Here is a 17,175-nt window from a genome sequence, read left to right as displayed (position 1 = left end):
GTGGATGAGAGTGGCATGTTTGACATTAGCTATGCTGTATTTCTGAAAATTAATTTTTTCTCTCTAGTCTTATCAGTGTAGAGACCCCTGGAGGTCTCTGGGTCCCGAGACAGCTCAGATCAAATCCTGCCTTCTTTTTTTTCTTTTTTCTTTCCTGATTTCATAATATATTCTTAACAAACACAGCATGAGAGCTCCGGCAGCACAGGCCACCTTCTGCCTCTCTCTCTCTCTCTCTCTCTCGTGTCTCCATGCTCTCTCTATCAGCTGGGTTTTATTCTCAGCGGACACTGATGCACACAACATAACAAGGCCTTTCTAGCTTTTCCCCTCCTCTCTCTCTCTCTCTCTCTCTGACTCTCTCTCTCTCTCTCTCCCCAGGTTCTCTCCTCTATCCCGTCTCCCCTCCTCTGCTCTGCACCTGCTCCTCCCCTCCTGCCTTATTATCCTCAGACTCAGAGCAGCGCTCCGTCCTCGCCAAGTGATGCTCCTCGGCGGCGCACATCGGTGGGTTATCACCGCCCGCTGCAGGGGACACCACTCCGGCTTGTTTTTCTCCTCTGGAAACCGGCACTGAAGGGGCGACAGAACATGGGAATTTAACGGGGGCTTTTGAGAGAGAGTGCGCTGGAGGAGGGAAGGACGACGAAGAAGCACTTAAGTCCCATCCGAGAGAAGAAGAAGAGCAGGAGGAGGAGGAGGAGGAGGAGGGGAACTCCTGGGAAACGGTCCCGCCGGGACGGGGGAACGCAGCGGAAGGTTTTGTGCTTGATATAGTTTGAAATGGACTCAAGAGGTCCGCTTTTGTTGTTTGTTTCTGAGGAGCAGCATCATAGGATTTAAAGGAAGGGGGTTCCCGGAGTGCATTTCTTTTGGTGTGTGTGATGGAGTGAGTGAGAGAAGAGGGCGCACGGTAACTTCAGCCTCGCCATGAAATCAGTGTTTTTCAGCCGCTTCTTCATCCTGCTGCCCTGGGTCCTTATTGTCATCATCATGATCGATATCGACAGTAAAAGAACGATCCGGGCCCCGGCAGCCGCTCGGACCGGCAGGGCGCAGCGGGCGGCCCGGACCGGCGCACCGGGAGCCGGTGGCACCCAGAACCAGACCGCCCTGCCGGTCATCTACGCCATCACTCCGACTTACACCCGTCCGGTGCAGAAAGCGGAGCTGACCCGTCTGGCCCACGCCTTCCGCCAGGTGCCCCGCTTCCACTGGATCGTAGTGGAGGACTCGACGACGCGCACGGAGCTGGTGGCGCGCTTCCTGGCCAAGTGCGGGGTGCCGTACACACACCTGCATGTGTTCACTCCCCGCAGGTTCAAGCGCGCCGGGATGCCACGCGCCACCGAGCAGAGGAATGTGGCTCTCGCATGGCTCCGGCAGCACCGGAGCAGGCGGGACGCCGGGGTGGTTTTCTTCGCGGATGACGACAACACGTACAGCCTGGAGCTGTTTGAAGAGGTAGCCCCACATTTCATACATCACCTGTGTTATTACCGCAAATCCGTCACTTCGCAGCTGAACAAGGGGAGATTTATTAGCGATTGTCTTACCAGTTTTTCTTAAAGACGAGCTAAGATATCTGAATTGAATTGTTAACCTGTTAAACTGTTTTAATTTGAAAACCAAGAGGTGGAAGCATGAGGTTTATTGTGTGTTAAAACAGTAATGTTGGAAGAAGTTCTAAAATCCTCCCTCACACACAAATCTAGCAGAATGGTAAAAGTAACAGAAGTGGGCTATTATCAGCATTAAGGCTGCTTAAAGCATCACAATGTAGTATGAAAGAGGAAATGGCACATATGTTGGTTTACAAATCGAAATTTAAACATATACCAGTCTGAGAGACTGGTAAAAAAAAAAAAAACACCTGCGAAATTAACAAAAATTACCCAAAAAGCCTTGCATTGCAACTTTAAAAAAGATGGGGAAAAAAATCCCTGGGTCCTCTCTTTATCCAGATCTGCACCAAAAGGTCTACTCTGGTCCGAAACCCTTTCTCCATATAGGTTTCGTGGAAATCTGTTCTGGAGTTTTTGTGTGATTCTGCTGACAAACAAACCAACCAACAAACACACAAATGGACACGGATGAAAACATGACCGCCTTGGTTGAAGTAATAAAAACACCCCTCCTCAATTCAACACCCTCCAGAGTTTTGCTGGTCATACAAACCTACTTGGTAGTCTGTCTTATCTTATGTACATGAACTTGTACTGTGCTGATGTGCTGCTGCTAGACAACGTTTTAGGATCTACCATTGTCTTATAATTGGCACCTGGTGCCTTTTCTGCAAAGATTATACTGACTCACTTTGCATTATCAGAAGCAGTCATTATGCCGAATGGCCCCTTTCTGAGTCCTGTTATTACATCATTAAATAATTACTCATAATCGCAGCAACGAGTCAACAGGATTGAAATGTTGCAGTCGATATATATGGCATTGACTGCTGTACATACTGTTCTGTTGCTTGATGTCTTCATGTGCTGATCACATTTTTATGGGGAGAATGTTGAATTGTGAAGTAACTACAAACTGTCGCAGACAGATTAGTTAAAAAGTAACCTGAAAACCACCCGAATGGTGTCGGAGCCCTCAGCCAGACAGCCCTGATAAATCTTAAACGCATCCTTGCACACCCTGTTGCAGAGGATATTGTCCCATAGATTTAGTAACTGATGTCACGTCAGGAGATAATAGAGGTAAGAGCCATAGAAATGGACTATTTGGGTCTACACTATGAGGGTATGAGGTCTATTCCCTAATTTCCGAATGCGTTTGTACCATGCTGGAACCATGATGCTGCACAGGAGAAGCCATTGTTTAGCATTCCCCGTATGGGATCACATCAAAATTCACCAGCTCTTCATGTTGATGGGATCCCACCGGAACATTGCTAAAAAAAACTCTGGGGAGGCTCCAGACCTTGTTCCAATACCCGCTCGTTCCAGCTGAGATTGTGTTGTTAAAGCAATGTATTCTAGTCGTGAAACCAGTAAAACCACATGACAGAGAGACAGATGAGAGAGACGGATGGTGGTAGAGGTGGTGCTGGTGCTCACTCGGGGTGTTTTCGGTGCACCAGGGCTGCCACTTCTTTCCAATCTTTATCACAGCACCACCGCTGTCCGGATTTCATCGGATTCACTCACCCACACTGAATTAATGTGACAAGCAGGGTTGTGTGTGTGAGAGTTTATGCTAGGGTAAGATAGCGATACTGGTTCTTTTTGACATACATGTTCATTTGTATAATTTTCTCATTAATCTGATGCAGCATGTGGACCAATTTGAGACCCTCCGAGCCTTCTCATACATAAATACTGATAAAAACATATCGACCGACAGTCGTTTGTAAATCTGAGTTTGTCGACAGGCCAGATGATATGCCAGTATCGACTTCTCATATCGGTAAACTGACATTGAAGTTTATGTCTGAGAGTGTGCTTATATTAGCACATGTACATACGTATATTGGTGTCTCTTTTCACATCGGCGTTAAAGATCTGCTTGTCCTCGATAATACACGCTGCTCTTAATGCCCAGGTGACAAAGAGCGACAGCAGCGGCAGACGCAACCAAACAACCCTCTCACGTTCAAATGAACAAACACTCTTGAATGCCTCTCTGATTGCTGATTGCCTGCGCTGATTACTGCCATTCAGAGAAATGCTAAAATTGCTATCATTTGTTCCAATAATAAAATATTCGGAATACGAGACATTTTTTACAACTTATCCTCTAATGCTGCGCTGAATAATGTAGTAAAAACCGAAAGGAGGAAAAAAAAATGATTGCAATACCTGGAAAATGAATTAAATTTCACAGCGAGCGATTTACCTGCTGGTGTGCTCTGATGATGATCTCTGATCACGACTGACCCATTCAGAAATGTGGCGCTGTCCTCTACCTGAGCATTATAACGGCCCTTTAGCAGGGTGAAAAATTAATGTTTGCATTGCAACATGTTGATACAAAAAAAGGCTCTTTTCTTTCTCCCTTTGAAAGCAATCTCAGCGCGCATCTAAAATCTGTTCTTCAAACAGCAGGGTAAAACTGAAGGCGAATTTACACTAAGAGTGTTTGACGCACTGTATTTGAGCTCTGCAGCTTTTCTTCTTTTCATTTTGGACATGTGAGAACGGAGCCTGATGACTGATGATTCTAAGGGAAGTCTTGTTCAGCGGAGGAGACAATGTAACTGCTGGAGAAATGCAGGCTGCAACAGATTACAATTTCCACCATCGATTGATCTGACAATTTTTTTCCTGGATCGTTTTAGGTCAAAGGTGTCAGAAAACAGTGGGAAGTGCTCGTCACAATTCAGTGAGAAGCCTTAAATTTGCTCGTTTGCATCAAGCCAAACAGTCCAAACCCAATATTAGTCCAAAGGCCACAAATGGTGACGTTTTACAAGCTGGAAATATTTAACAATTTAGCTCATGGGTGACTTAAATTATTAATGGATTTTCACAGTATTGGCAGCATACATTTATGAACTTTTACTTATTGATTAATCAATTCTATAAAGGGTCAAACAGAAAATGAACTGCAGTCTGGGTTGGTGCTCATTCCCACACAAATGACCCAAAGGTCTTTCCAATCAATCCAAATGCAGCAAAGTAAATTATTCACATCGGCTCAGCCTGAAGAAATACAGCTTTGATTTGAATCACATGCTGACTCTCGATGGCTTATCCATCTTTTTTGGTCCCTGAATGCAGCACTTGGGCAAAAACCCTCTATATTGTGAGCCCAGTGTGCTGGCTGAGACTTTCCTGACACGTAGCCTCGGTGTTGGATTCTGTGCCTGTGGCTCATCGTATAGAGCGTCTGTTTGATTTGTTGATAGCACACTGTCTTCTCTCTGTCCACCTGCCTATTTCATTACTTAGCTCCTCTGTGCAGGTAATGGCCTGTCATAGAGAGATAATAGGCTGTCATACGGCAGTAATAACCTGCAGAAACTGTCTGCAGGCTTTAGACTGATGGCAGTAACTGTGCTTATAGTGGGTGGCAGCTTCAGATTAAAAACCCTTATATCACTTTAGGAGGAAAAATCATGCAGTTCACATTTCTGCAACTAAAATATTATTTCAACATGACCTTTTGGAATATTATTTCTCATTGTAATCTTTTGGGAGTTTTTCCTGGAATTCCAACAATGATTTTATAAAACTGGTGTTTAAGAAAAGTCTGGATTTTTCAAACCCATCTTAACGCAGTACTGTCATATGAGTCACAGCAAAAGCAATACCCTAGGGGTACAAATCAGATCAAGCCAATACATTATTTGCTCACTGATGGCTGAATTTATATTATCAGTCATTTATCAATGTGTCCAATAACAATAGACGACAATGCGAGGATAGATTGCTTTCATGGACTTTACAAGCACAACATCAGCACATTCTGATACAGTGTGTGGTGGTATGCAGCTTAAATGTTGGTTTGCAATCTGTCAATAAAGAAGAAGAAGAAGAAGAAGAAGAAACACTTGTTACGCTCATGAATTTAAACTGCTACATCGGCATAAAGCCACGCAGTGTAGACTAAAGAGCCAAACATGTTGCTGCTAGTGTGGACGTTTTTTTTACTGTTTCAGAGAGGAGGGGAAGTTTACTTTACTACAAGTTAAACACAACAAATCTTATTACAGCTGTGGAATAATTGATCGTTACTCTTTACTCAGTAAATCTTACATTTGTTTTAATTTTAGGTGTGCATAAACTACAGGTAATGGACTTATTTTACAAGTGAAATTTTTTTTAATGAATTATCCGTTATCTTATCGGCATCAACCATAAGAAGCAGGTCATTACCACTTATCAGAATTGGCTTTCAAAAAAATCTTTATTGTGCATCCCCTAGAAAAAACCAACAGTTGCATGTCCTATTTTATGTCCCCTGCCCACCAAGTTATATGAAACTGAGGCCCTGACCAGTCAGTAGAAGAAAAAAAAAGCTAATACAGACATAAGAGGATTTTTGTAATTTGAACATCTGCCTATGGAGATTATGCTACACAAAGCGCAGTGAGGGGGAAAATAGATTTAAAGCATTACAGTACTGCAGGCACCGTGTGTTTGGTGGCTCTGAACCCATTTTACAATACCCAATACTGTAGGTAACAGACACAAGTCTGCAAAAGCGCGCTTCGGGTCATTGCTACACATGTTCTGTATCACGGGATTAAAACCGAAGCTGATGCATTTAAGATGGATGATTGAAAAACGCGGCTTAGACACCTGCTGTATAGACAAACAACAACAAAAAAATGCTGCCAATGTGGACGGCCCTGACGTTAGCCAAGTCAAGCACATCTTCATCCTGTTAGCAGTGTTTGTAGGTTTGTTGCCGGTGTTGTGTTCCTGGTGACAAATGTAAATCCATCCACCACGGCTCAGATAGGGTCAGGGTCAGTATAGAGAGGAGGAATGATTACAACATGAGTAATGTGCAGTATGAAAGCAATTTGACCTAGAAACCCTGATGTCAGTGCTATTAACAAGCAGGCAGGTTGTGTTACTTACTGGTCTAGTAGAGAGATTGCTTGTTGTACACTGTCTCAAGTCCCACTGATAAGAGTATATAGAATATAGTAAATATACCAGCGGGGGAGCAGATTCGACACTCCAGCTCTCCATCAAATAAACGTCTGATTGTTCACTCCTTCTCTATCAGTGTTGTCCTTTTTCTTTTGCATCGCAGAGTTATTTCAGTTGTTGCAGTTGTTCCACCGTTACCTGGAGGAAACTGAGCGGGAAAAACAATGCCTCTCCTGGTTTTGGTAGGGCAATTGCAGACACGCTTCCTTGGTGCTGTAATTTTCGTCTTTTATTTTTTTCGAGAAAAAAATCCAGCCTGGTGGCAGCATGGTGAAAGTGAGATCGGTGTCATTTCTGTACAGCCATTATTCTGTGCAATCAGCACTTCTGTCAGAATGATACGTAGAAGCTGAAAAAGTACATTTCTTGGACATTAAATGCTTCACTGTTATCCTTCCAGAAATATTAGAATTTAACAACCTTGGTTTAACAAGGAGAAGATGTAGAATACCGTACAGGAGAATCATGTAACTCAAATTGATATAGTATATTTAGACATTGAATAAAGGTGATAATATCAGGTTTGGGAGGTTAAATGTTGATTTGAACAGGAAAAAGGATGTTTTTCAATATCTAGATTCAAACCAATTTCATCAGTCTAATTTTAACTGTAGAGCTGAAAGCACTTGATTTCTGACCTGCAGTTGCCCAATTAACAAAATGATGAACCCCAGCTGGGACAAAATCTGCCTGGTGCTTGACTCTGAGCTGTTGATTGCATGAAGGTATCTGCCCAGGCAGTTTTGCTCCAAACCACCGCAGAGTAATGAGCTAATGAAAAAAACATTGGTACATAGCGAATGTTTAACAGTTCTTCCTCCTCTCCGGCAGCAGAGTGGGAGTGAGAAGTCAGGTGGAACGGCATTTAGCATTAAGACAAGAGTTAAAGGGTGTATTCTCCGTTTCCCCACATTAGTCAGGTCTCACTCTGGCTTGGTTTATTATGCACGCGACGCGTTCCAGCTGAGTCGACGCCTGGTAGTCAATAGGGTGTCAGAAAACGCGAGGCTGCTCATTGAATGCCACCCGTGCAATTACACCTTGATTGCTCTCACACACGCGCGCGATGCTTCCTGTTGGTTCCTGATGGTGATTTGGCATTTTTCCCTCAAGGAGCAGTGTGCCACCGTCACAGTGGCTCCCTCACTTTGGAGCACATTAACATTGTGTTCATAAAGTTTGAATCACTCAGATTTCTTTTTTATATTTAGCTGGTGGGCTTACCCTGACTGTAGTTTCTTGCAGTAATGTATCCTCGCGAGGACAGTTAAACAACACTTATACCCAGAATGAGCGAATCGTAATGGGGTTATGAATTGCCTAAGCCACAGTGAATGAGGCTTCATTTATGACTTTGGGGTTATTTTGGTGAAATATCTTGAAAGCACCGTGGAAGGGTTTGTCTTGTGGGAGAAAACGAACAGGCAAGAAGATCTGACTTTGGCAGCCCAATAACAATAAAGACAGATGGGAGCCTCTCTACGTCACTAAACAGAAGTCGAGACAGTTACACCCCCTAAAATGCACAAGCTAACATCTCTGGAGACTGTTCGTGATGAATTCTAACCAAAAAAGGTTGAAAAGGAGTAAAGTACCTGTCTGTCAAAGATACATCCACAGTCTGTTCATATGCCATATGCTGTCTCTCAATTCGGGGTCTGCATCCTTCAGAGGCCGCATTTGAAGGCCAATTATGTCACAACGCTGCACGAAGGCTGTCTCAATTCGAAAGCCCATCCAAATGCAGCTCACAAATGTGGCCTTCTTTACCCTCTTTTTGGAGGATGCACCGCTACTATGCTTCGTGGACTCACATATCCTAAGATTCTTTGTGCGCCCGAAAAAGAAGAAAGAAGAGAAGAGAAAATGGCGACATGGCGTGGCGTAGATCGTCACTTTCGCGGGCCTGGGCAGCAGAAATCGTGACGTAAGTGTAAAACATCTGGTGACGCAACCAGGAAATGCCCCAAAGGCTAGACCGTTCCATTTAACAACGGTTGACGCGGTTAACAAGGTCTCTCCGAACGACTCCCCTTCAAAGAACGCAAAGGCCGGGTCCTTCCATGGATGCAGACCCTGAATTGAAACGCAGCAATAGTGTAATTACAATACATCAGGAGTCTGGGAATAAAGCCTCTCACTGTCTGATGTCCTTAAAGGTTCCGTATTATGCTAATTTTCATGATCATTTTTTTGTTAATTTTGGGTGTCCGCTAGAAAATCTTTACATGATTTACCATTAAAACCACTGACAATTTTTCTAACATTGTCTATACTGCATCACCTCTTTTCACCCGATGTCTCACCGCTCCCTTTAAGGCATTGTAAGGCCCAAAAAGTCCCGTCTGCTCTGATTGGTTAGTTCTCACAGACCTGAACAGGCACTGCCCTCTGATCAGCTCTGTCTGTATTTTTGCAACCTCAGCTGAGGGACTATTACAGACACTGGGCACTTTCTGTGCACTGATGCCCCGCCATCTACAGCTAGTGTAGTTTCCTTTTTATTTTTCTTGCCTCTGCCCCTCAAACATCCTGAGTCTACCAGTGATTACAGCCATTTTATATTCATTACACTTATTGGCTTTACCTCCAAATAAAAGGCTCTACGATTCAACTCCGATCATCTAACTTCATTTTTCTTCTGTCGGCTTGCAGCAATAACTTTGGTTAGTGGTGTTATCAAAACCAGCAGAAATGATAGTTAAAACTACAAAAGTAAGATCCAAAATGTAATAAAAACCTGAGTTATCCAATAAAATACTGCTGACCCCAACTATGTCTGGCTCAGTCAGTTTTACAGTGGAGGAACCCAATCAAACTTGGCTGCGAAACAAGCAATCAGGAAAATTAAGCTGTGCCTTTTTCCCCCTTCTTCATTCCTGAAAAGCTGACTCTGGGGATGGAAGCTTTTTTCAGCTGACGGCAGCATGGCAGGGCTGTTTGATTCAGCTGCGACGGCCTGTCAGCGAGGCAAGACTTTCGTCAGACCTTTTTTTGAATAATTGAACTCCCCCGGCTCCGAGAGCTGCGCAGCAGTCACGGCGACTATTTTAGGGAGCAGGTACTTAGGCAAATGCTCTATGCTGAAGTGTGACTCTGGGACACCTTTCCACCAATGGCGCCGCACCAGATCCAGTGTTGCTTTTTTTTCGTTCTAAATTTGTTTGGTGTTTTTGTTTGATTGTGTATTTGTGATGGAAATCCATTGCTGTGCTGAAATGAAACTGAACTCGAGAGCTCAGAAAGTCCAAGAATAATTTGTTCCATTCGATTTTTTTGATGATTCATCTTTGAAATTAAATTGGATTTTAATTACACTCTCATACTGTTAATATTCCCTCCTCTCATATGTTATACATCTTACTGGGGAGTCAGTCAGTGTTGGGGAATTAGTGAAATTACTTTTCTATTTTTGGAGGAAATGGTCGAAAGACACGTAAGCAAACATTAAGGATATATTTGATCAAGAGTCCAAAGCGGCAGACTCCAGGCCTGCAGAGAATCGTGGGGTGATGGTGGGGGGTGGCACAAAGAGAAACTGCTGGGATAAAGGAGCCAGAGCGAAATGGGAAATTCAATTTCCTCAAACCCCTATGAGCAATTATCATAATTACATAGTGTAGTGGGAGAAGCGAGGATGGGGGGGGGGTTGTAATGTCAGGGTAGCGAAGCATAAAGGAGATGAACCTCGGCGAGAGAAATTGTCCGTGGTGGGGTTGGTGGGAGGATAAGGATAGGGGAGACAGGAAGGTGACGGAAAGGTTGAAGGCTTTAAAGGGCCAGTATAAACGTGAGGCGGTGATATGCACCAGCCTGCTGCATATTTCCCCAGCCTTTTTTAGACTACCCCCTCCCTATACACACTACCCCCTCATCAAACCCCCTTGCGTCCTGTTTCACCCCTACATTCAACAGAAGCTGGTCATTATTCAACCTGTGTCTCTTAAACCTGGTTTTTCAGTTTTCCTGATGTGTTTATAGCTTATTGCGTCCACAGATAAGCTTCTTCAATCTCAGACATTCTGAAAATTGAAAATGACTCCAACACTTTCCTGTGAACATATGTGGGTGGGAAAAACTGATGAGATCTTATTTCCTATCGGATCGGTTCAGTATGTGGGCTAGTGGTTCTCGTGGTTTCGCTGTAGACGCAGTGGTAAACTTTTTGGTTGATGAAGTTTTTCTTCTATTTCAGCATAATGATTAAAGGATAAGTTAAAGTTCAGTCATTGTCTGGTCACTCTCATGTTTATGGAGAGTCAGTTGAAGCTTCGCAGATAAACAGCACTGCAGCGAAAGTAGCTGGTCATGTCATAGTTTCTGGGATTTTTTTTCCATAATAGTGAGATGTTGTGGAACTGATTAGGAACCAGCCCGATTAGTCATTATACATTAATAGTGTCAGCAATGCGTCAGGGTCTGCCATCAGTCTGATATCTGCTGAGAGCTCACCACCCGCTCACAAGCTCAAAGGAACTCTTTATTTCAGTTACTATGCTGTGGCTGCGGTTGAACTGTCTCATTGTTTTGTTTGGTTTGATTTAAGATGCTTAGAGTGTACAACATGTTCTATAGCGTGTCCTGAATTAACCTTCATAGTGAACAATCTAGTAAGGCCTTACGGTTTCTTAGGTTAGCTAACTAAAACTAATCCAGAGAGGTGTTGATTCAGCTGTGTGATCATTTCAGCTCACAGTGCTGTTGTATTGTGACGGTTATAAGAGAGGTGTTTTCTAATATTTACCCTTCCCTCACTGACATTAATACGGTGGAGTATATATCAGAAACACCTACTTTAACATGACATAACAATACACCATTAACAGCTTGAGTCAGGACATGTCTAGCATAGGTTAGTTTAGCTTAGAACTACCAACTCTTATAAAGCTGTCTTTGCACGATGTATCATCTTACGGTAGAGAGGTCGTATTCACTGAGTTCATATCAGTTGTCCGTCCCAGGGCTCCGGTCCATTAAAAAAGATGTATTGATATGTTAAAAGTTATCAACAAACTAACAGATCAAGGCTGCGGTAGACCAGCAACTCCCATGTTCTGTGAGGTAAAATTGCTGTTTTTAGAATGTAGTTTGTTGGATTTGAAGAGAGCACAGATGGACATCACAGCTCCAGTTTTCCACTGATTAAACTCTTACATAATACTATGTCACATTGTCCAAAACTTTGTGTCTTTTGTCATATAACACAGGGTGACGACAAACTCAAATGTTCAACAGGTCAACAATCATTGTCTCGAGTTGTTACGTGACGGCGAACAAGTTCAGAAAGATCGACTTTGTTCCAAAATAAAGTGTCTTTCTCGCTTGTAATGTCCTTAATACATAACAAAAAATGTTAAAAAATGACAAGTTATGATTTAATGGAGTACCTAGTTCTTTAATTCAGCATCTACGCCCACGGTACAGTGTAGGTTTCCAGACACAGTTTGTGGGCACAGGTTGTAGAGAGCACAGTAGGTCAGCAGGGAGCGTTGCTGTTTTCAGGCTGTGTTGAGTTTGGGAAAGTTGCGTCCAGTCAGTGCGGCGGGCAGTTGTTTGCCCAGAAATGGTTCCACCATGTAACTGCCCTTAAAACCACAAAATGTCATTTTTATATTTCTGTATGTGTTCAAGGTTAACACACAGACATGAGAATTGTTACTCTCATCTCAGTCTTGGCAAGAAAGCACATAAATTCACTTCCCAAACTGTTGAACTGTTTTGTTATAATAACGAAATACTACAAGCAATCAGAATAAAGAGGCGAAGAGTGATGTAAGACTTTCTAGAGGCGAAAGGAAACTGTATATCTGGAGCCAGTGCTTTGTGACAGAACAGCTGGATCTTTGTTACAGAAACATTTTGCATTTGTTCATAGATTTACATTGTTATAATGTATATAACAAGTACATACACAATATTAAGGTTGTCAGAAGTATGAGAACCTCTTGATACCAATGCGAAATACAGATTTGACGGCATCAAATGTGCCAAAGCTATTAAGAAAAATCTACTAAAAGATTGCCGTCAGACAGCCACTGAAAGTCTCAAAACAGTGCACAGCAGGCAGTGGTTGAAATATGTCTTGCTGCTGGTACTTATTTACAGCGGTACACTGCTCTGCTCACTGCCGATGTACATCATGCATCCCACTGTCAAAAGACCTGAACTATCCCTTTTAATATTATTACAGCTTGTCTTTTCTGTGACAGCACTGTGTGCAGGTTGATCTTTAAAAAAAAACAATTAAAAAAATATTATTATATGAATATTGGTATCATATTATTTTTTGTGTTAAGGATTTATTTTTTTTGATGTGGTACTGAAAGTTGTGTTGAGAATGCATACAGTTCCCCTGCTGGAGAGAAATGCTGTGACATTACAACATCTCTGCACATTCGTGGATATTGTCACAGAAATCACTCCGTTTCACACTCCACACACACACACACACACACACACACACGCACGCACACAATCAGCATGCACCGTCATCTCTTTCATCTTTTTCCACATAAACCCATAAAGCATTCAACCTGTGCACGTATCATGCACCATTGCAGCACGGTTTCATAGCCCGTCCCCAGACTCTCTAATTTGATTCATTCATTTTCTCCCAGCTCATTTTTTCCCTCCCTTTCTCCGATTGCCTCTGCCATGCATATTAATAACACACAGATAAAAATACGCTTGATTAAAATCACACCCGGCCCAGCCACTCGTCCCAGTGCGTCAACAACACAATGACGGCTCTTTCTCCAGGGCAGGAGGCAGGAAACGAGAACATCCATAATGGATTTCATATACCTCATCATTAAGAGTCTCTTTGTGTGTACACACAATTCACTTCTCACCTATTTGTTTGCAGGGGAGGGAGTCAGAGTTGATTACCCGACTGAGCCTCAGTGCTCCCAGACAGAGTGTCCTGGCTGCGAGTCAGATGAAATGTGATTCCCCTCAGCACTGTATTTTTCACCCCAGCTTTTCTTTTGTTTACTTGTAAATAGCATGCGTTTACTGACTGAGCTGCCAGCGCTGTAATTTGTCAGGACTTGGAGGTTGTCGTGCACCCAGCTGCATCTGAAATGATTTTTCATGTGCGGCAAAGATGAATTATTTGTTATCTCAGTGCAGCGTCTGCCCTCTGGTGAAGATATCCATATTGATAATGAGACAGGAGCTTTGGTAACGCATGACAGTGTCCGCTTGTGACTCCGTCTATACAGCCCACCGATGTACAGTACAGAACAAAGGGTCTACAGATTCAGCAAGGGAGGAAAGTGAGTGTGTTGTTTTAAGGTCTTATTAGCAGAGGCAGAAGAGTGAAATGATATTCTCTTGGAATCACTCTTATCTTTGACTCAACACTAATATCCACAGTATTTTTCAGATATGAATTTTGTTCCATTTCACTCTTCATAGGTGTATTGAATTGCAGACCTTTGGACTTGAGTCACATGACAAAAACGACTTGACTGTGATGTCCAGGACTCATCACATACATTCTAGCCTTTTTTGTCCACCTAAAATGTCCAGTTTGTAAGAAAGTTGTCTCATTTTTCAACTTGTCAGATACTTCTTCTTTGGGATTGTGGGTCGTGTCGACCCCAATCCCAAAGCGCCAGTGTTTGACGAGTTGGAAATGAGACGACTTTCTTACAAACTGGAACTTTAAGAACAGAAATAAATAAAACTTTCAGCACCTTCATAGGTCAATCTGTCGGTCCACAAAACTTCCCCCCCTTTTGGCGACTGCGCCCTTTGTGTCTGTGTATGTCTGTGTGTGTTCATGACTTTGCAAATGTCTTATTCATGGATAACACCAAGAGGTAGTTTTGGCATCCAGGTCATTCAGTATTGATGCTTGTCTTGGCACCACCTGAAAGTTGGTTGACATGTTCTCTGATCCAAACCAATATTTTTACCATTCTTATCTTACCGGTTTCCCCAAATTTATTTTTGTCTATTCTGTATACACTATACAACATCTGTCATCACTCCACTGTTGGTCTTCCTTCCTTTTCTTTACCCATTTAAAGGGTTTTGGGTCGTCATAGCAGGATGAATAAAACATTATTTGACACAAAAATCGAGTAAAAATCTCTCAGTCTGGAATGATTGTCAAAAAATGCTTTTGCGCAACATTTTGAAATAGAAGAAAGTAGTAAGAGGAACTTCACATTCTAGGATATGAACATAATGTGCTTTTTAGCATTGCCTTCAGAGAAAACTCCATTCAACCGGAAGCTTAGTGAAGGCACATTGGGATCTTCACACAGTGTTAGGATGTGAAAAAATATTGTATTGGTGTCCAGTGAGGGAAATATTTGCCCACCGTGAACAAACGACAACAAAGACGACTCTCTTCAGATTTAAAATGTGTTGCAGTGACAGAGACAATGAAAAGAAGACTGAATGTGTGGACCGTCAGAATTTTTTACACCCCAAGGAGTGATGCATTCTTGCAGAGCTCGACCAGAATGAAAATACAATATCGCTAGAAAATCCCACTGTGAGCTCACCCAGAAACCTTTACTCTCTCTCCTTCCCTAGTTGAGTCCCTGTGGGGAGCGGCAGAGTCGGCTCTTGATGATGAACCTGATCATAAGGATGAACTCTGTGGTTTTCTGAGAGAATTGTTTGTGTTCTCAAATATGAGCTGGATTACTGTGGTCTGTTGGAGTGACATCGTTAAGGCCTGGATCGTACTCTGTGGAGACTGAGATCAGGTGTAAAAGCCGACTGTGTTCACACTCTCACTGTTCTGAAATCTTTACAACCCAATTGCCAGAATAAATGTAGGCAGTGTACGTTTCTGCAAACAAGTTGTTGCAACTTTAGGCTTCTTTAGGTTCAGTTTCAAATGTTATGACAGTGCTCAGGCTCAGAACCAACTTCAGTTAATATTAGGAGAAGATCATAATTTGACTAACCGTTTCTGTTGCCACATGGGAAATCAACCCGAGGTGTAACATCCAGTGGTTTCACACTTACAAATACTGAAACACCATCTTGAACAGTGGTCTCCGGCTTCAAAGGTGTTTCACCACCACAATCCCCTCCACCTCCCGCAATGAAAGTCAGCATGTGTACATGTAATGTGAAGGTGATATGACAGATAGTGTACAGATGTTGATATGATAGTTATGATATGTAAAGATTTGAATGTATCCGTGTTTTGCATGTCTATCATTTTGTGTTTTTCCTTTGGAATCCCTTTCTTTCTGTAACTTTATCATTTTGTGCTGAGCACACTGTATTGATTTCAAAGAGCTGTATCTTGGCCTACAAAGATAGGGTGTGTGCTTCCCTTCCCACTGTAACAACTATTTGTATGTTGTTTAAAAAATATGGATTTTTACTCAACTTACGCACTAAAAAGCATATATACGCACACACACACAAACAAACCCATACACACACTTCCCAAAATAGCAACCTTTCTGCACTTTCGAGGTTGTGTTCACTCTTTTCTACAACTCCATATCCTCCTAAGATTGTTGCAGTGTTTTTTCTTCTCAGATGAAGGTATGGAATGTCCCAACAATGAGCACTCATTGTTTGAAATTGGTTTTGTTAGCAGTAAAAATGTGAGTTGATCGTAAAATCGATGATTAAGAGAGCTCCTGGTTTAACTCCTGAGCTGGTGCCAAATAAAACCCGAGCAGCAGCCAGAAACAGAAGTACCAACTCACCGGTTGGCTTTTTAGGCGTTAGAGGAACGACCGTGCAGCTGCAGTCACAGCTGCCAAGTCAGGATACTTCTAACAGTAGCTCATAATTCCTACTTAGAGCAGCAAAAGTCTGGAAGGTAAATTCAATAAGTCCTCATCTCCCGACGTGAAATCTAATGGCTGTTTATCTTTCTGTGTTCCCTTTCTGTTTATCTATCTGTTTATCTGTTTACTGGGATCAGCTCTCACATTTTTCTCACTTTTGCTGCTGCCGGCCATTTGTTTGATTGCACAGATTCCTGCTATTAATTTGTTTTGTCAGCTACATTGCGAAAGGAAACATAATTGCTGTCCAGATTATGTTCAGTGGAAATGATTCTTTTATGTATTATTTAAACTTTTTTAAACATCATGTTATGGAAATATTGCATTCGTTAATGAAGTAAATTACATTGTGTGCTTGAAGTCTCTTTGGACAACGTTTGAACAAAACTTTCTCTGACCCGAAGCACAAGCGGATGCTAACGCTGCCAGCGTGGATATTGTTGGAAAACAACATCAGTGAGCGTCTTGCAGATAAAATCATTATCAACATCTTTGCAACTTGGCAGATTAGTTAATTATGTTTCCTCAATGTGCTGCTAAAAATAGCATTATGTTTCTTTCAAAATGTAGCTTCCTTTTTCACATTCAGTATTCTATATGGCCTCAGTAGGGTTGTCTGTATCCAAAGATGTTTATTGGATAGCTTCAAGGTCTGAGGTCTATTTGTCATTACACAACGCAGGGCTGAATAATGAAATCAACATTTTTACATGTCGCTCCTTCATGCTGCACAAACATTAAATATGTATACTGTCATTTATAACACATACACACCAAGGAATAAT

General features: G+C 42.3%; 1 protein-coding gene across 1 annotated transcript in view; it reads left to right on the top strand.

The window, feature by feature from the left end:
- Positions 1–227: 227 nt before the first annotated feature.
- The window catches only part of b3gat2 (beta-1,3-glucuronyltransferase 2 (glucuronosyltransferase S)), a 57,462-nt gene continuing 40,514 nt past the window's right edge, over positions 228–17,175 (top strand). Inside the window, exon 1 of the mRNA XM_030442937.1 lies at positions 228–1,464. Within this exon, the coding sequence (XP_030298797.1) occupies positions 931–1,464 (534 nt within the window). The 5' untranslated portion in view covers positions 228–930. The remainder of the gene's footprint in view (positions 1,465–17,175) is intronic.

The sequence above is a fragment of the Sparus aurata genome, chromosome 15 (genome assembly GCF_900880675.1).
Source record: "Sparus aurata chromosome 15, fSpaAur1.1, whole genome shotgun sequence".
NCBI classification, from domain to species: Eukaryota; Metazoa; Chordata; class Actinopteri; order Spariformes; family Sparidae; genus Sparus; species Sparus aurata.
Note: the sequence above shows the minus strand (reverse complement) of the source record. Positions and strands in the feature narration are given on the sequence as shown.